This window comes from Aristolochia californica, unplaced genomic scaffold (assembly GCF_029961685.1).
Source record: "Aristolochia californica isolate CCGP_79_NKW_82.1479 unplaced genomic scaffold, dmAriCali1.0.hap1 SCAF_11, whole genome shotgun sequence".
Taxonomy (NCBI): Eukaryota; Viridiplantae; Streptophyta; class Magnoliopsida; order Piperales; family Aristolochiaceae; genus Aristolochia; species Aristolochia californica.
In genome coordinates, this window is record NW_027181782.1 from 33,700,927 (window position 1) to 33,723,048 (window position 22,122).

The following is a 22,122-nucleotide window of genomic DNA, read 5'->3' on the forward strand; positions in this document are numbered from 1 at the left end:
AGCGATATTTGCGTTTAAATCGTCAAGTGAAAGTCCTAAAAAACCCTTGAAAATTTTCAATATCGAAAAAAGGAGAATATACAACAAAAGATAGATATTCTCCATTCTTCGATTAATTCAATTATTCCTAGCCAACTACAAAACTCCCAATTTGAAGGGGAACTTTCTGTGCCTCACGTAATAATCTGTTCAGTAAAAAGGCTCTATAATCTTGTTAAATGTTTCGGACATCCACTACAGCTCATCATGTCTCTCAGAATCTGCTTCACTACTTGGTGAGCTTCCAGTCTCTCCTGCAGGTTGTTCACTCTCGGATAAATTCTCCTCTGCACTTGCACTTTCCCCTGATTTGCTTTCTGATTCTTCTTTCTTTGGTCTTTCAATTTTGGGTGTCGGTTTGGGGATTCTGTTGACACTGGCAACCTGTAGATGGAAAATCTTACATTTTTTTTAAACGAATATAAAAGGACTTAATACTATCACCACAATGGCTTTAATAGAGAGATCTAACATTACCTTTTCTTGGAGCTCAAACATTTTTTTATACACCTCATCTGATGTGAAAACTGGTGTACTGAATTCAGAAGACCTGTAAATCAATATAAAATAATTAAGTTGCTTAGCAAGGGACTGTTTTTGTTTGCTGATGGAAAATTGTAAAAGACATAATCAGGTTAATCAAGAATGTGTACTACACAAAGGATAAAGAGAGCCAGCCTGCTGCAACTAGAAACTTGCTCTTTACAGTCTTCCAGGGTACCTAGTCACAGAGGAATTATGAACCTAGGCTTATGAATAAATGCATTAGTTATATTCATCTCACGTTCTTCAAATAGAGCTCTGTGCATTCAAGCTTCTTTTGCTAAAATGGCATTGTTTAGAACTACGGACCTGTCCTTATGGTTACTGGATCAACTATTGGTAAGTATATGATTCTTTAATTAAATTTTCTTCAATCAGAGCATAGGGGAGTGGGTTCGCCATGTTGGGAAGTTTGCGCAACTCTTGTGAGAGGAAGACTGTATCCAGGCATTTGCTAGAAAATAAAAAAGAGTACTAGTAATCTAGTAAGCACAAATCATGAGCAGTTAAGCATAAAAAGATACTAAAAAGATATCCTAGAGATAAAGTTTATCATACATCTTCTGTTGAGCTTCTTTCTCTTCTAACCATTTATTCAGCTTGTCAGCCTCAGTGAGAACCTGGGATCACAGAAGCAGATTCATTCACTTCCAAAATGAATGTCAAACAAACTAACACAAAGTAGATAAGTTCTAGAAAAATCGAAAGCAGAACACAAAAACCTCATCTATCCTGGTTTTTGGAAGCCAAGACTTTTTCTTCTCCCAGCCACTGACAATCTGCACAGAATAAAAGCAAACATGAGCCAAAGCATGAATTCATTTGTCAAAGAAGTCAAAAAGCAGAGTGGAGTATCCTAGTTGGTGAAAACTAGCTGTCACTGTGATGGTTCCAAGCAGATTAGCAATGATACTAATTCATTTTTCCATCCATTCAATCACAGTGAAAGATCCTCCTCACTCTTCATGACAGGAAAGCAACAGAGCAACAATTCTTGGGAACTAATATCTGATTAACTATCAAATTCGTAGGTAAGAATCTCCTGATCACAAGCCATGTCTTAGCTAAATTTTATCTTTCAGCTCTTTTTACCCCAGTTAAAACAGAGGCAGTATTAACTTAATAAAACAGCATCGTATAACATCTTGAATGTCAGAAGATGGTAACTGTTGCTACGTACTTGTTGCATCTCACCCAGATATCTTCGCACAACTTGACATGCAGCTGGCCTTGCCATCAGCTCATTCAGCCTACATAAAGTAGATCAAAGATAAGGAAGATGTCACTGCATATAAAGATAACCCTCTTATATAAACATATTGAACCAACCTGAAGAATATTGGATCACCAATTGCTTTTAATATGTCCAGCCGTTCTTGAAACTCAGTAGCAGAAGCATCTTCACCATCGGTGTAGAGCCAATCTTGGACCTGAAATTAAAAAATTAATAAACTTCAGTTTCTTATATTACCAAAATGTACCACAGTCATATCTGCGGGGACAGATCATTTGTCAGACGCCACAAATAAGGAATTCTCCAGTTTACAGTTACCTCATCAAGCTTCTCGGAAAAGGTTTTGCGTTCCTCCTCCATGGAAATCTTTTGAATTTCCTCAGAAGTATCTAGCTGGCACAGTAAATAGAAAATATGCACATCAATTGAACTATTTCTCGACATGATCTAGCTCAGAACATCTTTTTGTTCCGGCACAGTTATAAGTTCCAGTAATAATTTCCAAAAGAAAGCTTACACTGGAAGGGGAAAAAACATAAAACAGTATTGTCAAAAGTTTCCAATTTATTGTTTTTAAGACATTTGTGGATTGAGCTTTTTGCTCAAATTCCACATCCAAGGACTTAATATATAACTTGAATAGTTTACGATGAACAAGTTTAAGGTGTCGGGGGGTGGGGTGGGGATTCATTGGTGTCTTCTGTAAGGTTTAACCAATTCCACAAAAAGTAAAAGTGATACATCAACATAATTGGAAGATAGAAAACAGTATATTTTTGTGATAAATGCTAGATTTTATATAGCTGGTAACCTTTTCTCGTGTGGCATAGATGTAGCTTTCCAGGTTATTCTTGAGTTCTGCAGTTCTCCTTCGGTCTGCATCTTTCTTATCCAGTACAGCCAATCTACTTTTAGCCTCAGAAATAGACGCCTTTGACAGAGACATCCCTGGACCCAATGTTTTATCTTCTATCTGTAATGACAATATGTGAAGAGTTACATCCAGAAAAGTTGTCACAACACCACAATTTACTGGCTATTTATCTTCTCTCTGTAATGACAATATGTAAAGAGCTACATCCAGAAAAGTTGTCACAACACCACAATTTGATGGCTATGTCAAACTAATGGAAATTCATTTACCTTTAGTGGGACCCTGAAAGTTCGCTTCTTCAACTTTTTCTCCATGATGACACCATTGCTACTTGGCTCTTCAATAGGATTAGATGAGTTACTTACACCAGATTCCAAGATCAGGTTTTCATTGCCAACATTTGTACTATTGTCAGGGCTTGCTTCAAGCGATATGTTTGGTGTAGCACTGGTTGAATTCTCCAAAGTCAAATTCTTAATTGGAACATCAACCCACTCTGAGATCTCAACAACAGCCTCTGCACGATCAAAAGAGACTATTCCACTTCTGCTCTGTGAAAAGTGTAGATTTGCCTTGATTGGGGAAGACAGATTGCGAGATGAATACCTAATGGAAGAACAAAAGTCAACATATAACTATACGTTTTCAATCTAAAATAGGCCAGTGTGATTCCTTTATGACAAGGAAATCACTAAGTGCTTTGAAGTCAGTTCGAGCAATCATACAGAAATAGAGAAGTTAATCACTTGTAAGTCTAAATTTATCCAGTATGATTCCTTCATGAAAGTCAGTCTAGCAATGATAGAAAAGAGAAATGCACTTACTTCTCAGTAGCATCTGCCAGTCCAGAAACGACATAATGAGCAAATTTTTCTGAAGAAAACCCTGGTGGTAATTTATTGGCATTGTCATAGCTGAGTAAAACGTCAAAATCTTTGTTACACTTAATAGTCCTGAAAATCTGCAGAGAAGAAAGTAAGACTCAAATAAACAAGAAATAATGGAAAAAGTTGAAAGGATATAGTGCAGGTAATACAGTAGCTAGCTCTTACCTTACTGGGGAGCTTTTTCATTCTTGGTACCAGTAACTGTTTTGAGTTCTCATCTTTTAAGAGATCTACGCCATCCAATTCCAATATGACCCCATAAGAAGAACCATCAAGTATCCCTAGCTTACGGTTCAACTTGATTCCATCACTTAAATTTGCAGCATGAAGAGCTGCCCCAAGTACAATTGCTTCATCTGCATCAAGGTGCCTGTCCAAATCTCTCCTCCCAAGAAATTCCTGAAGTTTAGCCTGCATGAAAACACGGAAAGTAAAAACAGATATTCATGCTCATAATGTAGCATTGGTGAAAGTTAATACTCCTTCTAAATACAAGACAAGCAAGAGATTCCATCGGTACCAACCTTCACATCACAGGCCATGCATCTTCGAAAAAATAACTTGGCTTTGTGTATTTACATTTAATAACATAGAAATATGTGCTACAACGAGACAGGTAAATTGGTGATCATATTAGACAAACACATATAAGTTTTAAAAGTATCTAAAGTATCTAGACATGATCATTGCATGCTTTACTCGCATAATTACATCAAGATACCATCAGTGTTAAGAACGGAGTGGTACCTAATTCCTGATTAGCAAACAAGAGAAGAAGTGGACAAAATCATCAACAGTAGAAACCATTTCTTCTCAAGTAAGAAATGGAAGCTTTTGAGGGGTTACCATACAGAAAGTATGTAGTTCAGTAAGCATATATAAATTAAAATTTAGTTTTCAGTTGCCATTGCCGACAAACTGGGTCAGTTTGATTGCTGAACAACAAAACCGATCTCTAAAATTTTCAATAAATAAATAAATAAATATATAATGAAGTCTCTGACCTGCAGCTTAGGCACCCGAGTTGCACCACCTATCAGCTCTACAGCATATAGCTCATCAATCCTCAGGCCTGAATGCGTAAGCACTTCTTTTACAGGAACAAGAGCTTGCTCCCACAGATCAGCACAGAGTTCTTCAAATTTTTCACGAGAGATAGCACTCCTAAAAGAAAGCACAATTTTATTAATATTGTTCTGTCACCAAAAAAAAAAACTCCTCAAGGCACAAGAATATTAACTGGCATTAAAATCCGCAAAAGGCCGTTCATGTTTACACAGAAATTAAACAGCATCTCACATGCATGCAAGTCTTTGACATGTTTCAGACATGACACCAGAAGATAACATTTTCCATTCCACCAACATAACTGCCTATTGAATATACTTGGACTGAAGAGGTACAGCAATTATTAGCTTTATATAGATTGTGTGGATATGAAGATCCCCTTTTACCCTTGGTGAGACTTGAACCCAAGACCTCACACTAGAAACCACCCCATGTGACTATTGAACCAAAGGCCAAGCTGGTCTTATGGGGGGATCTTCTGTGATCACGGGGTTAACCTTATACTGTCCTACAAGGGACTTAGTGATTCTCTTGATGTTGAAGTCCAAGCACTCCTCAATGGGATTTTTATGGCAGCTGAGAGAGCTTTCACCCCCCTTATTGTTGAAGGCAGTTCTTATTTTGAATTTAGTTGGTGCAGTAAGGGGAATGAGCCACCTTGTACTCATTCATGAGATGCATAGAAAAGCTAGAGTAATTACAGACACAATTACAAAACAAACAAACAAGTATGCTCAACACGGCTCCCCAGAATAGACAATCTTCTGGAATAGATGATGTCAACATTCATCATCATCACAATTCCTCTTCCTACAAACTACATTCTCACTTGCCAGCTCCATAGCTTAACTTCTAGCCTTTTCTAAACACACCCCTTCACATTATTTCCAAGTTACCACTACTATAGTAGATATCTCAAGTACTTTTGGTAAACTACAAATGGAAACAAACAACAATTAAAACTATAAGCTACCTCCAAAAACATCATAGCCAGTCAGCACATAAAGATTACTCAGAAAGACAAGTTATTTAGATAGGAATAAATAAACACATGCTCATCTAGCACAGCAAATAATAGACAAACACTTGGGTTAATATGAAAACATGATATTTTGGAGTAAATACGGAAATATGATATTGCCATAGACTAATAAATGGCACATGCAAAAGTATAACAACCCATTAGACATCCACCCACCTAAAATCACGATCATCATATAGTGATTCAACTGATATTGGAGCAGCAGTGTTAGCACTTAATATTTCCTTAGTCCGCTTAACCTGTTTCTTAAATTTCGCCATTGCTTTTGGGATTTTTCTCACGTCTACTCCACCGCCAACTTGCTTATTGAACTCATCAGCAAAATACTCGACCAGACGTAATTCCATGTCCTGACCACCAAGTCTTGAGTTCCATCTGACATCTTTAACCTGAAACAGATTGAGGATAAGCAACCCCATAATAAAACTCACCAGTTTGGATCATTAATGCCAAATTAATTAAAAAAATAAATTGTAATCTTGTGAAAATAAAAAAACATGTTAAAGAATAGTCCCACATGGATTATTAAGTACAAAGATCTTGAGTTTATTAGCTGGAAAAGAGGTTTCCTAAGTTGGCTAGTCATTTTGGGATAGGCCTTGGACCCAACTTCATATGGTATCAAAGCAGGTTCTCGTATGTTAGCCTCTACCCAAATAATCCACATGTAAAAGCCTAGAAGGCCTACACGTGAGAGAAAGTGTTAAAGAGTAGTCCCACATGGATTAGTGAAAACAAATATGTTGAGTTTTTTAGCTGGGAAAAAAGGTCTCTTAAGTTGGTTAATCATTTTGGGATGGGCCTTTGACGCAACTTCATAAAACATTAAGGATATATGTGGAGATTAGAAAACCACTGGAACTAGCAATAACATCAATAGATAAAATAGATACATGGAAAAAGAAGATGCCAACACTTGCACCATCAAAAAAAATAACCTCCCAGGTTTTAAAAAATGAGGAAGAATCTAACTTATAACACAATGAACAAGTTTGTTATTAAATTCTATTGTTCTTTTTGGATGTTGATTACACACTCATACCACATGGTGAGCCTTGAATCCTAAACCTCACACTAGAAACCCTTCCATGTGACCATTGAGCCAAATGCCCCATCGACACTAACTTACAAGGAAAGTATATTAGGACAGATTTCTAGCTTGTAAACATGAATTTTCAAGAAGAAACCAAATAGTCTTGTAATCATGATCATGAAGCAGAATCAATAATCACAACTTCTGATATCATTTAGCTGAAAGCGGTTTATTTATTTATTTATTTATTTAAAAAGCAGAAAGTGATAATAGTTTCAATTACGAAAATTTTCTTTTCTGGCTGAACTCCAAGCATCATGCACTTTTCTTGCTAGTACTGATAACCGTAATAACTAATCACATCTAAACGAAGCGATATAAAGAAAAAGAAACTAGTGTTTTATGGACGTGGAAGATTACCTGGAATTGATTCACTGAGACTGTCTTGCCATACTCTTTAGTACTGTAAGCTGAAAAATACACAAGAGCCGCATAAGTGCTGCTCGATCCCATGTCGTAGAATACAACATGTCTAGATTCGTTCGAGAAATCCTTATCAATCCCATACTGAAGAGCTGCCCCCGAGTGCTCATTAATAAGACCCAAGACATTAATTCCCGCCAACTCTGCGGCCTGAAGCAGCCCCTTCCTCTCAGCCTGCCCAAAGTACGGAGGCACAGCGATCACGGCATCTTTAAGTGGCACCTTGGCATGAAACTCGGCCAAATGTAAACCATAACTTAAAATCATAGCCACCAACTCCTCCGCCGAGAAAACCGTGACGCCATCGTCAATCCGAATCCCGGCAGCGCCTCTAGAATCTTCCACCAAATCAAAGGGCAGATACAAAGATTCCAAAAGATCCTTGGCGTATTTAAACGGCTTTCCTATAATGTCCCTAAGATGCGAATACACCTTATCAGGATACCTCGCGACAATCCCCGCCGCTTCTTCCGCAACCAACCGGTTTCCACCCTGGAAACCGACAAGCGCCGGGGATTTCCGCTTCGACACTTCGTTGATAGCTACAGAAATTGGAGTCTGTCCGGGCTTCAGATTCACCACCGCAACCTTCATCCATTCGGAACCCAGATCTATGCTCGAAACAGCACCCTCGGATGGAATCACGACCAGAGAAAGAACAGAGAGGACCAAAAACAAGATCTCCATTCTCGATCTATTTGTTTACACATAGCAGAACCGGCGCATGATCTGAAAAATCCGACACCGGAGAAAAGAATTCCAGCAAAGTTTACTTCGTGGCTCCCAATACTTGGGGCTGTTTTACAGATCACTCCCCCTTTATTGATTGGAGAGACTTCGAGAGAAAACGAGGGAACGAGCTGGGCGGTGTTCAAATGACAAGACGAAAGAATTTCAATATATAATGCGAGTATTCTTCAGGTGTAGACGTGGCAAATAATTTTGTGTTTAGACCAGTAGTAATACGAAAAGTGTACGATTAGCCACGTGGCATCATGTTAGTGGCTTGATGTGTTGTGCTTGTAAGGTTCGTTGATGACTAGACGTTTTGAAGGTCAGACATTGCGCGGACCGGTCGGGATCGGACAGGTTTTTGAGACCCGACCAGCAACAATGAACTTGAACCCACCCATGTAAAATTAACCCCAAAATTGATCCCCATAAAAACTTGTTACACATTTGAAATCCAAGCAAACGCAGCGCGGCACACACTCTTTCGTTTGCTTCCGCGCTCTGCTCCTTGGTCTTCTCCAAGGAAGGAATTCCTTTCTGAATTCTTACCTTGTTGGTATCGTTAAAAATCCATTTCTTCATTCGGGTTTCTTCTTTTTTTCTCCAACAAACTTCTCTTCCTTGATATAGGACTATTACTCGCCAAGACCCAGTTGTTCTTTTTTGTTGCCTTCGTTTTCTTCTGGTTATCTGGGGTCTGGTTGTAGTGAGCTCTAATGGCTGCTCCGGTGGTCGATGCTGAGTATCTCAAGGAAATTGAGAAGGCTCGTAGGAATCTTCGCGCGTTTATTGCTAACAACAAATGTGCTCCGATTATGCTTCGTTTAGCGTATGCATCTTCTTCACTTTTTTTTTTTTAATGTAGTGTTTCGTTTGTTTTCTTCGACATGATTGCTTTGGCTGCTCCGGTGTTTAGGATTTTGCGTTGTTGGTTTCTTGAAGTGTGGTCTGAATATCTTTCCAACTTGCCTTGATGGTTCTGTCAATTTTATTTTTCGTCCTTTCAGTTTTACGGTCTTTCTTTTGTGGTTTGCTGGTGATGCTAATTTCAGTGTGCGGACATCTTTCTTCTGTCGTTTCGGTTTCCTACACTTTTGGCTTCGGGCTTGAACTTAGTCATTGTTTACGAATTTATCGATATATTTTCTGGAGACAAGGAGCTTCATACTCGTATTGAATGTCAAATTTATTGTTCATTTCAGTATAAAGTATTTCTAACAAGATTGGATTGCTCTTTATCTGTCTAATCTTCTTTCACTGGGAGGAAAAAAATAGGAAAGGAAGATGAAACAATTTACTGCCTTTCCGTATCGTTTCTCAGATATCTGAGATGTTAATTTGCTTTGGAAAACTGGATTACTATTTACTGGTCTAGATATTGAAACTGAAACGTTGCATGGATCACCCTCATCGTGTTTTTTTTTTTAAATTTAGCTTGTCATATGCTGTGGTAACTTTGGATGCGTTCCTTGCAGATGGCACGATGCTGGCACCTTCGATGTTCATACCAAGACTGGGGGCCCAAATGGTTCAATCAGAAATGAGGAAGAAATCAGACATGGTTCAAACAATGGCTTGAGCATAGCTGTAGGGTTTTGTGGTAATATTTCCATCTTCGCTTCTATTTTTTACAATATATCACTATATATAAGCTTAGATATAAAAGTTTGTTTTATGGGATTTTGTTCTGTATATTTTTTCATTGACCGATGTGCTTTTCAATCAAACTCTGGGCTGCCATTGGTAGGCGTCATCTTGGTAGCACTACACCTACCTAAACTCATCAGATACTCTTAACTTAAAATGCCGCTTCGAGAGAGACATGGCATCAGTCCTCCTTTGAAATAAAATTCTGTATAGAATATATATTTATTCTATTCTTCCATCTGTCTTATAATCTTTATAGATGACTACTATTCAATTTAAAAAAGAAATAAATTATTGGTTACTTTATGAGACTAAACAGGGTTATTGTGTCATTTGTTTTTACTGAACACCGCTAGAAAGGATAGGGGTATGATCTTAGTGATTAGGATAATTCTTGACCTAGTTACAGTTGGATGGACTGGATTCTTCTCTCTTGGTGGCCACTGTTTTTGTTTGAATATATTGATGCAGCAGACAAACATCCATGTTTCCTTCCAAAACACAGGTTTGAGTATTCGTTTAGTTCTGGGTCATCTGAGAGAAGCTGAGTAAAACCCTAGAGGAAGAAAAGGTTTTGCACAAAATTGAGAAAAAAGAAAGAGAGAGAGAGAATTCTAGCGGTTAAAGAAATAATAAGGACTAAAAAAGTAAACTGGTGTTTGAATCCAACGTGCTTCAGCCTATCTCTTCTTCTCTTTAAATAAGAATTAATTACAATTCTTTTAGGAATACAAAAACTAAATTAAGCAACCTCCTACTTCTAAGTGAATATATCTTGATTAGGTTGGTTATGCTCTCAAACAGGATCATCACCATCGTTTTAAATGTTGGCTAGAATTATTCGTTGAGGTCTTAGTTCTTCTTTAGAATAACAACTCTCCATGTAATTTTAGCTTTCATTAATCAAATTGATATTACTACTGGATGATTTTTTTATTTGTATTATGACTTTAAAGAGGACAGTAAAACTTTCATTTGTTACTTTTTCAAGAAAAAAAAAGGTTATTTCTAATGATCAGTGTAAGAGGATGTCATCGGTGAGCATAAGCTTGTTGCTTTATTATTTGTGCTAGGTTGTTGAAAACTTTAAATTTGTTAGAATTATTTAAAGAAAGCTTATTGGAAGGCATGATTTGGTTAATATCTATTGATATCTTTACCTTGGGTAAATGTGTGGTTCTTTGGACTCATAGAGTAAATCTTTCTTTTGAACTTAAATGAAGTCATCATTTATTTGGATGTGTTCCATTTAAAAATTTTCAACCCCTGTTTCTCAGAGCAAATGAAGGCAAAGCATCCAAAAATCACTTATGCTGATCTTTATCAGGTTAGCAAATGGTGAAAATATATTTGTACTCAGTACTGCTGTTTCCACCAGAAAAATAAAGATATTTAGAGAATTTTTTTATGCAACTTCTTTTTGAAGTAATTAATTGGTAGAAGGACACTAATAATCTTGGTATTTCAGCTGGCTGGAGTTGTTGCAGTTGAGGTCGCAGGGGGGCCCACAATTGACTTTGTTCCTGGTAGAAAGGTATTGTGGTTGGAAAGTGTTAACTGAAAGTAGCTGACGGCAACGCAATTTGCTTAATATTGTGGTGTTTTTTTTTTTTAGGATTCACTGGCTTCTCCCAGAGAAGGACGTCTTCCTGATGCTAAACAAGGTTATTGATTCATACAACTTAGTTTTGCTTATTTGTAATAATTTATTTTATGCAGCCTGTGTAATGGTTGTGGAAATTTTTGCTCCTATATTTACAGTCAGAGCTGATATCTCTAATGGGCCTTATAGTTACTAGTGTTGTATGAGTGATACTTTTGTTGAGATTTCACGCTCGGCCCGGTCCTGTGGTTAAGTACGCTAGTCTTCCACTCCTAAAAGGCCCGTCTTTTGGGATGTATTGGCTAGGTACTTCAACATTTGGTATCAGAGCTGGGCACGTCACGCCTTCGAATCCCGTTAGAGGCAAAGTGAGCGCTTCGCGGGAGGGTAGAGGAGGCGGGCGTGGAGGACGGGCCAGGAGCCTTGCGTGAGGGGGCGTGTTGAGATTTCACGCTTGGCCCGGTCCTGTGGTTAAGTATACTAGTCTTCTGCTCTTAAAAGCCCGGTCTTTTGGGATGTATTAGCTAGGTACTTCAACAACTTTTACAATTCTGTGGATCTACAAAGCTTTTTTTTGCTGTCTTGCCCTTTTCGATAATAGCTGCTTCTTCTCTTTCTCCAAACAATAATGCTTTCTAGTGTTCTACATGAATCATTTACAATTGAAGCATGTTTCAGTGAAATGTCTGCCTTTTCTTTTACATGAAAGGGTATAATTTCATTTTTTGACAGCTGCAAGTTAGACTTTAATCAAGCTCACTGGCAAATTGGTTTTGCAGGGCACTCTTTGTGTCTCCTTTAATAAAATGTAGAATGCTTTCTAGAATTCCAAATGAAGTTCTGTCAGATATATGCTACTTAAATTGATTGTGAGACTTATGATGATTGTAGGTGCTCAACACCTGAGAGACATTTTCTACCGAATGGGTCTAACTGACAAAGATATCGTTGCACTATCTGGAGGCCACACACTGGTAACATTTTCTCTCTTAGTCATAGGCACTACTAGGACATAAATGTTCATCATTCTAAATCATGATATTTTTTTCCTGATATTTCAGGGAAAAGCACATCCTGATAGATCAGGCTTTGATGGCCCTTGGACACAAGACCCTCTGAAATTTGATAACTCTTACTTTGTGTAAGATAAATTTGAATGACCTGTCTTATTTCCATCCAATGGTACTTAGGAGTTGATTCTCAAGAAGTGAATCTCATGAGTTATATATGATGTATATGCTATCAGGGAGCTGCTAAAGGGGGAAACTGAAGGACTGTTGCAACTTCCCACAGACAAGGTTTTAGTGGAGGATCCTGTATTTCGTCCTTATGTTGAACTATATGCAAAGGTAATACATCTTATGATTCATGAATCCCACTTGGAAAATCTATTTTACTCGCAATTCACTACTTGTCAAATTTTCTCTTGTTGTGCAGGATGAGGATGCATTTTTCAGAGACTATGCAGAATCACATAAGAAACTTTCTGAGCTGGGTTTCACTCCAAGCTCTTCCAAATTCTATCTGAAGACTAGCACAATACTAGCACAGAGTGCAGTAGGAGTTGCTGTTGCTGCCGCGGTGGTCGTCCTTAGTTATTTCTACGAAGTGAATAAAAGAATTAAGTAGAGAACTTTTTCTATACTCCAAAAATAAGAAAAAAAGTTTCTTACAGCTGTGCTTGAATACTTGAATACCAAATGGAGTTGTTGATTTGCATGGCAAAAGAAGTGTTGATTTCAATGCCTTTTGGCTTAATATGTTACTCATGCAAGCAGAGGTCTGAACTTGCCAGAGAAGACACGAATAGTCTAAGAAATTAATTTTATTAATTTAATTAGCATCTCTCTTTTAGAGGGAAATGTGAACATACTCTTTAACCTATGCAAGTAACCTGAGGCCTGAATTTGCCAGAGTAGACACGAATTATCTAAGAAATTAATGTTATTAATTTTATTAGCATCTCTCTTTTAGAGGGAAATGTGAACATAGGTAGTCACCTTTCTTCCGACCAAATCCACTGGAGAAGGGACTTCCATTTACAGCAGTTGAGGGAGAACAAGTTCATCTCCTGCCTACACCTAATTTACTACCTTTGTTAAGTTAGAGGAAAAAAATAAACGAATAATTTTTAATGTAAAAAAATCAGGCCCTGGGGCTCAAGGAGGGTGTAATGTCCTGAAACACCTTGAACCTCTTCGTCTGGACGGCAGTCATGTTCTCCTGGAAAGGAGCAATAATTGCTGCCAGAAGGGCTTGATCAAATTCTTCGGTATCAGGCAGCACATCCAACCACTTGTTAGTGGTTTCGTCTAGTGAAAGAGATCTTCTTCTGGGCCTCACCTCTGATGGGTTCTCGCTCAAAACAGGTTTTTCAACCTTCTCTGCTTCTTGGTCTTTATTGGGGCCAGCCATGTTGCCTGACCTCGTCCTCTTGAGACTACCCAGTGGATCATGGAGCACGGTCTGGATTGCATCTCTTGCTAGCTTTGAGTAAAATGGTGGAGCATCACAGTTGAGCGAATACAGAGGCCGACTTATGCATTTTGAGCCTCTCTGAAGCGGAAGTGGAGGAATTTGCTGATCATGGGGTTGCCTCCTGTCTTCTCTGTTCATGTCTAAATTCTCATTCCCAAAACCATCATGGAGTTTCGATGAGGCTGTAATCACAGACGAAAAACCCGGGGGGATTGCAGGCTTCTTCATTGTCGGTAGAGGAACCTTGTTATCTGAAGCTGGTCCTCTGTTTATCCTGTTCACGTCCTGATTCTCATCTCCAAAAGCGTCCCGTGGCTTCGTTGAGGCGGGAACGACGAAGGTGTCAATACAAGGCTGAGGCTGCCAAATGGATGATGAACCCAGAAACGCATCGAAGAGCTGGCTTTGATTGAATGTATCCTGATCTTTGTTCATTATTCCTGATTCCAGATCACGAAGCATCTCTTGTGCCCTTTCAAAAGCTTTGAGATGGGAATCTACACCTCGTGGTCCGTCCCCCATTGCAGGCCTCACTTGCCTAAGAGTATCTTTGGCTTCTGAAATTCTTCCCTGCTTCATCAAACAGATTCCCAGATTGCACATCTTGTTATTGTCTGATGCCATTGAGAGGGCCTTCCTGTAAGCTGCTTCAGCTTCGACGTAGTTCTCTAGCTGCATCAGTGCCCAACCCAAGTTCCCCTGCAATAACCGAATTGACTTAATGAGCATCGACTTCTTGAAAATTTTCTCATGGGTAAGCAAAGAGTAATAAGAAAGTGACTCACCAGTAACCGTGTTGCTTCCTGCTCCACGGAAACTTGGAATTTCTTTCCCTGAGATCGAGCGGTCTTTGTTCTTTTTCCATTGAAAGCGACCCCTTGTTGAATCAGAAACAGTTTGTGCTTCAAGAGTGCAATTTGATCGTCTAATCTACCACATCTCTGCACATAAGTAGACTCTTTGTGTCAGTCATATCAAACTATTACCTCGTAAATTTCAACAACAAATAAGAAAGAGAGAGAGACAGAGAGACAGAGAGACAGAGACCGAGTGAGAATCGAACCTTGTAAAGATCAAGAAGAATATTATCCAAGGACTCTTGGGCTTGATCTGAACACCGGTTTCTGAGAGACTTGATGGCTTCAATCGCCTCTTCTGCTCTATTCTGTTGCTTCATTACAATGGCCATATCCTTCAGAGCACTGTCAACTCTATCTCCGGCATTGATGGCTGCCCAAAACAGCGCTATTGCCTTGTCTGGGTCCTTATCCACCAACTAAAGAAACCGCGAGCACCGACCATGAGTCAATCATCCGTATGATGGAATCAAAGAAAGAGAAGATAGACGCGAGAAGTCACTCATCAATGAACATATAATATCCTCGTAGAAGAAGATGCCATCAGATGAAAGCATAAAGCAAGCCAACCCTCGGAAAGCTCGATCTTAACCAGGTTCATGAATGTAAATCATTTACAAAGCCGACATGAATCTACCCAGGGAAAAGCAGGAGATTAATGAAGACAGAAGTCACTCATCTGATTTTATAAATCTCCACAAGAAAAATCAAAAGAAACAACCAAAAACTACCATCCATCTGCTGATTTCACTAATTAGATTCTGAAACTACATCATCTGTAATTTCTAACCATACCTGAACCTGTTTCGCCTTGACGTAAGGTGAATCACCGATCGGAACCTTGTGGGCAACATGAAAGGACTCAGACCGAGATCTCCCCAAAGGCTTAATGGGCGAACAAGGCGCAGATTTAGATGTCCTAATTCCAACCGGAGGAGCATTCCATAGATCTTGCATCATCTTTTCTAGTTCTTGTTTTTGCGGGAAGAAGATCAATGGAGAAGCTACGGTTTGCCGGAATAAATTAGACACAGACAACGGAGAGAGAAATAGAGAAAGGACGGAGGGAGAGGGATAAGATTGATGCTGTGAAGCAAATTTCTGGTGATTTCGGAGGCGATGTTAATATCAAAGAATCGAATCATTCGACCGTTGCAGGGTTTTTTACCGTTTGAATTGATATAGCCGTTGTGACCGATTATATAGATCGTAACTACCCTTCGTGTTGTGGATATTTACGAGATTTTGCATAGTTGTGAGTTGTAACGTCCCAGCTAATAAATACAAGATTTTTATATCGGTAATGACTCCTCAGTAGTGGCACGTAGATAATTTTGGGTGAATGCCCACATATGAGAATTTTGCTCTGATACTATGTTAAATTGATTTTTATATCCGTAATGACTCCTCATGTAGTGGCACGTAGATAATTTTGGGTGAATGCCCACATATGAGAATTTTGCTCTGATACCATGTTAAATTGGGTCGAAGGCTCTATTCTAAAATGATTAGCCACTTGGGAAATTTTTTTTCCCAGCTAATAAATATAAGATATTTATACTCACTAATATATGTGGGACTATCCTTTTAACAGATCATGATCGGATAACCTTTTTTTTTATGTTTCGCACCAAATGGTTTCGTATTGGATAAGCCCTTGGTGGGTAATTTGAAAAATTGGATAGCCCGTTTCTTATGTTTCGCACCAAATGGTTCCGTATTGGATCAACCCTTGGTTGGTAATTTGAAAAATAGTAATGTAAACTTTATAATTATTTATAAAAATTCTATATAATAAAAAATATTTATAAATAACAATTTATTTTTAAAACTCCCATTATAAGTCATGATAATTCAATTTTTCCATTCTATAAATTCATCATAATTTGATACGAGCAAAAACTTACATGTAAAAAAAAGGGCTTTATTGTAATAATTTTAGAAGCTATTGTAAAGTATGAGCCAAGACCGTTTTATATTATACAAATAAAATTATTAAAATAATAAGTTTAATTGTTAAGCAAATTTTATTAATCAATGTGTTTAAAATATAATTTTTTTTATAGAAGAGTAATTTAAATATTTTTCTAATTTTTTACCTCTAATTTCACATAAATGAATTGGTGCCTTGCGCCTTAACCTTTCAACGCTTCTTCGGCCTACTCCTCATTTCTTCTCCTGAGCGTCCTCCCCTATGACTTCCCCCGCTTAAAAAAGACCTCGACTAGAGCCATAACCAGTCAAGGGACGTCGGCAAGCCTTACAAACCTTAGCATCGCCGGAGTTGCAAGCTCTATGGCTAGATACGATCGCGCGATCACCGTCTTCTCACCCGATGGTCATCTCTTTCAGGTCGAGTACGCCCTCGAGGCCGTGCGCAAGGGTAATGCCGCCGTTGGAGTTCGCGGAACAGACACCATCGTTCTGGGTGTAGAGAAGAAGTCGACTGCAAAACTTCAAGACTCTAGGTCGGTATCGTCTATCAACTTTCCTCCACTATTGAACTTGGTTTTAGATCTTGTGTTAGGGTTTGGACAACGTGTAGGAATCTAGAGTGGGTTTTATTTAGCTAAATTTTGACTGCAAATTGCTGATGATTTAAAATTTGCATGTTTTACATTTTCTGAATACTGGAGTACTCGATTTTCTAGTGCAATGTTCTCTTTATGCTGAAAGTGAAATTCATGATGAAATTTTTGCTCGTGGTAGGCCTAGAATCAGAAAGAGAATATTGCAGCTGGGAAGGATGTTCTTCTGCTTTGTACTTTGTGTATCTTGGCTAAAATTCAGACTCTTTATTTCTCCCATTATCTTACCTGACTTTGCGTCCAAGGAGATGCAATGGATAGGCTATTGACCTGTATGAAACAAATCCATTTGCGCATCTGCTGGACCATGAGGTGGCTCATGCTAACAATTTATTCCTAGGGATTTTTGGATACCTTCTTCCTGGAATTAGGGAAATAACATAGATACCTATAGGATGGATGCTTTTACTGAAGCTTATTTTCGCTATGTGTGAGCGATGCCCAATCTTCCTCCTGCATTTGGTATTTGTTGGCATTTTTCATCATAATTCAGTCTGGTGGAAAGAATCATTATTTATTACATCTGTTATGGTTTTAATGATGTGTGAGTGATGATGAACTTTGGTTGGTTTTGGCATGTGGATGGTTTTTGCTTGGGCTGCATCAACTTGTTTGTATTCATTAGTTTTGTGCACTTTGTGAAGGATTTGCTGATGACTTCCTTTTGTTAATCACATGCGGCATCTGCCAACTAATCTTTCTGGTGGAGTGGCTCCTTGTTTCTTCTTTTCATAGGTGAAGCAGATTGTGTCTAGATCATTGAGTGACTGTAATGAGGTTGAAGAAATGAATCTGGGCACTCAATTTGATCTTGTTAGTGAAAAAGTACATATAATCTGGTTCCTTAGGCAAAAGAAATTGTGATTGATGGTCACCAGTCTAGTGTGTTAATCATTTTTACAGGACTCAGCAGTTGTTGAAAGAGTTGAGAGGAGCCTTGAACCAGTAGTTTCAAACTCTAATGATTTTCTTTTGTATGATTACAGAAAGCAGGCTTCAACTCCCATTTTTGGGTCATGTTGTAGACCTTGAAAGGATGCGTCTAGATTTAGTTAACCATGCCTACCTGAGGTTGTGACTATCCGCATTCTCTGCTTTAGTTGACTTGTCTGTATGGTTGATACCAATATGCCCCTGACAATGTTTATCTATAGCTAGGGTGCAAAATTTAGGCCAAGAAATAGACTTTCTTGGAACATCTGAAACAATTACTGCAAGGCTGGCCCAACCTGATCTCCATATCCTAGGTTGGCCCCATGGGATACACTTCTATGCCAACATCCATGATGGCACTTTATGACAGCTTTTACTCCACCTTTGTGATGTTTGTTATTCTAGTACTAGGAAAACTTGTTCATGGTCCTCCTCTTCAATATTTGAACATAAGACAAGGTCGATGCTTTGAAATCACATATTAGGTACCTAACCAATATGCCAAAAGATTCAAAGCTGATGGAATGTAGAAATTTAGATATTCAAACTTATGACATGGATGGGTGCCCTAAGGTGATGCCCATATCCCAAGTTGGGCCCCACAAAATTGTAAAAATTGGGATGTTGTCTCAATGGTAACATTAGAGGGGGAGGATAGAGCAGGAAGAGGAGAGGGCGGGGGAGAGATTGTCTGGTGTGAATTCTTGGGTTCAAGTCTTACTATCAGAAAGGGTATGGTGTGAGTGGTATCCACTTTAAAAAAATGTTTTGACCAGTTGCTGGTGATATTGCATGTTCACTTTTGAGCACCTGGGACATGAAATTCTCACTTGGAATGGCTTTTCAAGATAATACAAAACTAACCACGGATCCTACCTCTTTTGTGGTCATGGGTTGCTGAGATTGATACAATTGTATGCAAAAATCTCGTGAATCCAGATGCTGTATTTCTGCTAACATCATTCATGGGAAATTGGCCATGGTCTTCATACATTTCACTCGTTTTTTTTCAAGGGGAGGGGGGATGCCATGTTAGTTATCTCTTAATAATATTAGAAATTGTGGGAGTGCAACAGTTTTGCACATTTTTTTAAGGGATTCTGCTGGAACTTTTCAAGTATTGCTCTTAACTATGTTCTGCAGTTTTTACCTAATTGCTTTACATTTCCAATTTATATCGCTTTGTTTTCTTGGTAATTTCACTTGTGTGGAAAAAAAAAGTTAAATGCGCTTAACAATACATGTGACCATAACAAACCAATGACTTTTTCTTGCCTGCACTTGTAGATGTACACAAAGAGTGCTGTCTATCACTGAAAATGGAAAAGGTGTTGAATTACCATTTTACCTTAGATAATGAATTAGGAATTCTATTCCAATGATGCTTAGAGGATATTTACTTCACGAATAACAAATTTAGTGGACCCAAAAACGTCCAAGCTACCCATCTGGTCATGCCCTTGGTCATACTTCTTGGCAAGTTCACTTGCATCTATGGTGAATCATCTTGGGTTTTCAAAAATGCAGGATGAGATAGGTCTGTCTTGTTGAAGATCAGCCAAGTTGATTCATTTTGGGTGAGTCGTATTGAATTTTGAGTTGCATGAAACGAAACCGTGTATGTCTGTGTACGTTTACTTTTTGAGTCAAGTCCAAGCTGTTTCATGGAATCATATTTACAGTGATATATGTTTCTTCAATAAGGTTGATGAAGCTTATTGGACAGAGACTTTTATTCTGGAGCTAGTCTCCTGATGAGGAGTTTCAGCTTATTCCAGGATAATTACACTTTGAAGTTTGTAAGGAGCTCAAAGAATTTCATTCAACTAGTCAACTGAGTTAGTTAGTTCAAATTAATGTTTTCAATTTTTAGAGTTCAATGAGGAACATTGGCTTTGATGTGTGAGGCTCCTGGGTTAGTAAAAGGATGATGCAAACTCCGTGGGACGCTTCTTAATGGAATCCACCTCTCTTCATTCTCGAAATAACAAAGGACAATGCAAACTTCACATGTACTTGCACAATTGGAGAATCAAGTAAAGTCTTTACTGGCAGACATGTCAATCTTGGATTTTTCTTTTTCCACAGCTTTCTTAGATTCCCGGTGTTTCTTTTCCTATTGCAATTCTTATGATATGACATCCACCCAGCGAGATACTAATGTTCCATGCATGAATATTATTTTCCTTGCAGATTTATGTAAGGATATTGTTTAAAGTGGCATGTCATAATGGGGTTAGTTCTCAGGTCTAAAAGTAGCATCTTGTAGTTAATTCTTTTAAGGGAAGCTTCCGTCAAAATGATGCGATCTGAGCCAGAGTTTTGTATGTATACTAGCTGAGGAATGACTAATATCTAGTTGGCACGGTATGGAGTATTTAAACCAATTAGGTATGACCAGAGTCTGTCAATAAGCATTATTTCTGCTCTGTAGATATAGATGGATGGAGCTCAAAATTTGTGTGTTCCTTCATTGATAAAACAGTCAGATCATGGCACTAAGATGATGACCCCCTGAAAATGCAAAACCTACGGGCAGCACTGCTGAAGTGACTTATAATTGTCTATGTGCTCTACCCTGATTTATTTTATAGCATTTAACTGCTAGACCTGATGAGCTTTGCAATGTTGCTTCAGTTTCAAATTTGGTAATCTTTAATGACTATTTTCCTTTAACTTGAAGACATTATGGTCTCAATTACAAAGTTAGCCAATTGAAGTAGTCTTTTTCCCGTGCAATTCTGTAATTTAACCTGCTAGTTTGCTTCATTATATTCTGTCTATTCTCTGAAGCATTAATTTTGTGTCCTTGTTTTTTTAGATCGGTAAGAAAGATTGTGAATCTAGATGACCACATTGCATTGGCCTGCGCTGGGTTGAAAGCAGATGCTCGAGTTTTGATAAACAGAGCTCGTATTGAATGTCAGAGTCACAGACTTACTGTTGAGGACCCTGTAACTGTTGAATACATTACTCGTTACATTGCTGGGCTTCAACAGAAGTATACTCAGAGTGGTGGTGTGAGACCATTTGGCCTTTCTACATTGATTGTGGGGTTTGACCCATACACTGGAGTTCCTTCACTTTACCAGACAGATCCATCGGGAACATTTTCAGCCTGGAAAGCAAATGCAACAGGAAGAAACTCAAATTCCATGAGAGAATTTCTTGAGAAAAATTATAGGGAAACTTCTGGGCAAGAAACTGTAAAGCTGGCTATTCGTGCTTTGCTTGAAGTAAGTCGTTCGTGACCTGCTCATGTCGCGTTTTTAGTCTGCTGGGAACATGGAAATGTATTTTCTGATGATTTTTTTTTTCAAATTTTCAATTTATAGGTTGTTGAGAGTGGTGGGAAGAACATCGAGATTGCTGTCATAACTAGAGAACATGGGCTTCGTCAACTCGATGAGGCCGAGATTGATGCAATTGTTGCGGAGATTGAAGCAGAAAAAGCTGCAGCTGAAGCTGCAAAGAAGGCTCCGAGAGAAACATAGGAGTCGACCATGTTTAATGTCTCAAAACTTTGGGAAAGATTTGTCATTTAGGATTAGTGCATTCAATTATGATGTTGTGGTTCTTTTCATAACAATTTCATACTTGTGTGGTTAGAATGTTGGCCTTTAATCACACATTCGACATACATGCTTTATTTGAGACTGTTCTTCTTTCCTTGATACTTTATTTGAGCAAAACACTTGAGATAAAAGTGATTGGATTGCTACTATGGTGATCCCTTTCTATATTTGACACCAACACTATCCGTGGGAGAGTGACTGCGGTCATCTTGTTTTGCTACTCATATTCTCCTAGATTTGAAACCGAAAGAGTTTTAGAGATGAAGAAGCTGCTGAGAATCATGGCTCGAGGTGTAAATGATAATAGTCCAATATGAAAAATTATTTGGTGTGAAATATGAGAATTGGCTATCTTTGCCATTTGATTCGGATGGTTGAGATGGTTCAAATAGCCGTTGATCATGATTGGACGATTATCTAACTTTGAAATAGAAAAACCTCCTCAACCACAGACACAAGAGTGAGTATCCCGAAAGTGCCTGATTCATCTTCACCTCAGGAAAAGA

At 38.4% G+C, this 22,122-nt stretch overlaps 4 protein-coding genes across 4 annotated transcripts; 2 read left to right on the top strand and 2 right to left on the bottom strand.

Annotated features, from left to right (window-relative positions):
• Positions 1–79: 79 nt before the first annotated feature.
• Positions 80–8,057, bottom strand: LOC137944910 (heat shock 70 kDa protein 17-like). Its single transcript, XM_068790713.1, has 14 exons — positions 7,141–8,057; positions 5,844–6,076; positions 4,582–4,741; positions 3,743–3,988; positions 3,515–3,651; positions 2,960–3,296; positions 2,628–2,789; positions 2,135–2,209; positions 1,912–2,012; positions 1,763–1,832; positions 1,305–1,361; positions 1,141–1,202; positions 517–589; positions 80–423 (listed from the first exon to the last, which is right to left on the bottom strand). Exons 1-14 carry the CDS (start codon positions 7,888–7,890, stop codon positions 235–237), a joined length of 2,652 nt encoding a protein of 883 aa, XP_068646814.1. The 5' UTR covers positions 7,891–8,057; the 3' UTR covers positions 80–234.
• A 358-nt stretch (positions 8,058–8,415) lies between these two features.
• Positions 8,416–12,928, top strand: LOC137944013 (L-ascorbate peroxidase 3-like). Its single transcript, XM_068789506.1, has 9 exons — positions 8,416–8,764; positions 9,411–9,535; positions 10,860–10,909; positions 11,051–11,116; positions 11,198–11,246; positions 12,077–12,159; positions 12,247–12,326; positions 12,432–12,534; positions 12,623–12,928. The coding sequence occupies exons 1-9, from the start codon at positions 8,652–8,654 to the stop codon at positions 12,812–12,814; spliced, it is 861 nt and encodes a 286-aa protein (XP_068645607.1). The 5' UTR covers positions 8,416–8,651; the 3' UTR covers positions 12,815–12,928.
• A 253-nt stretch (positions 12,929–13,181) lies between these two features.
• LOC137944014 (protein POLLENLESS 3-LIKE 2-like) lies at positions 13,182–15,593 on the bottom strand. The gene is made up of 4 exons (XM_068789507.1): positions 15,316–15,593; positions 14,727–14,939; positions 14,449–14,604; positions 13,182–14,362 (listed from the first exon to the last, which is right to left on the bottom strand). Exons 1-4 carry the CDS (start codon positions 15,478–15,480, stop codon positions 13,331–13,333), a joined length of 1,566 nt encoding a protein of 521 aa, XP_068645608.1. The 5' UTR covers positions 15,481–15,593; the 3' UTR covers positions 13,182–13,330.
• Positions 15,594–16,684: 1,091 nt separating this feature from the next.
• On the top strand, positions 16,685–21,763 carry LOC137944015 (proteasome subunit alpha type-7). The gene is made up of 3 exons (XM_068789508.1): positions 16,685–16,988; positions 20,863–21,277; positions 21,377–21,763. Exons 1-3 carry the CDS (start codon positions 16,816–16,818, stop codon positions 21,533–21,535), a joined length of 747 nt encoding a protein of 248 aa, XP_068645609.1. The 5' UTR covers positions 16,685–16,815; the 3' UTR covers positions 21,536–21,763.
• Positions 21,764–22,122: the final 359 nt, after the last annotated feature.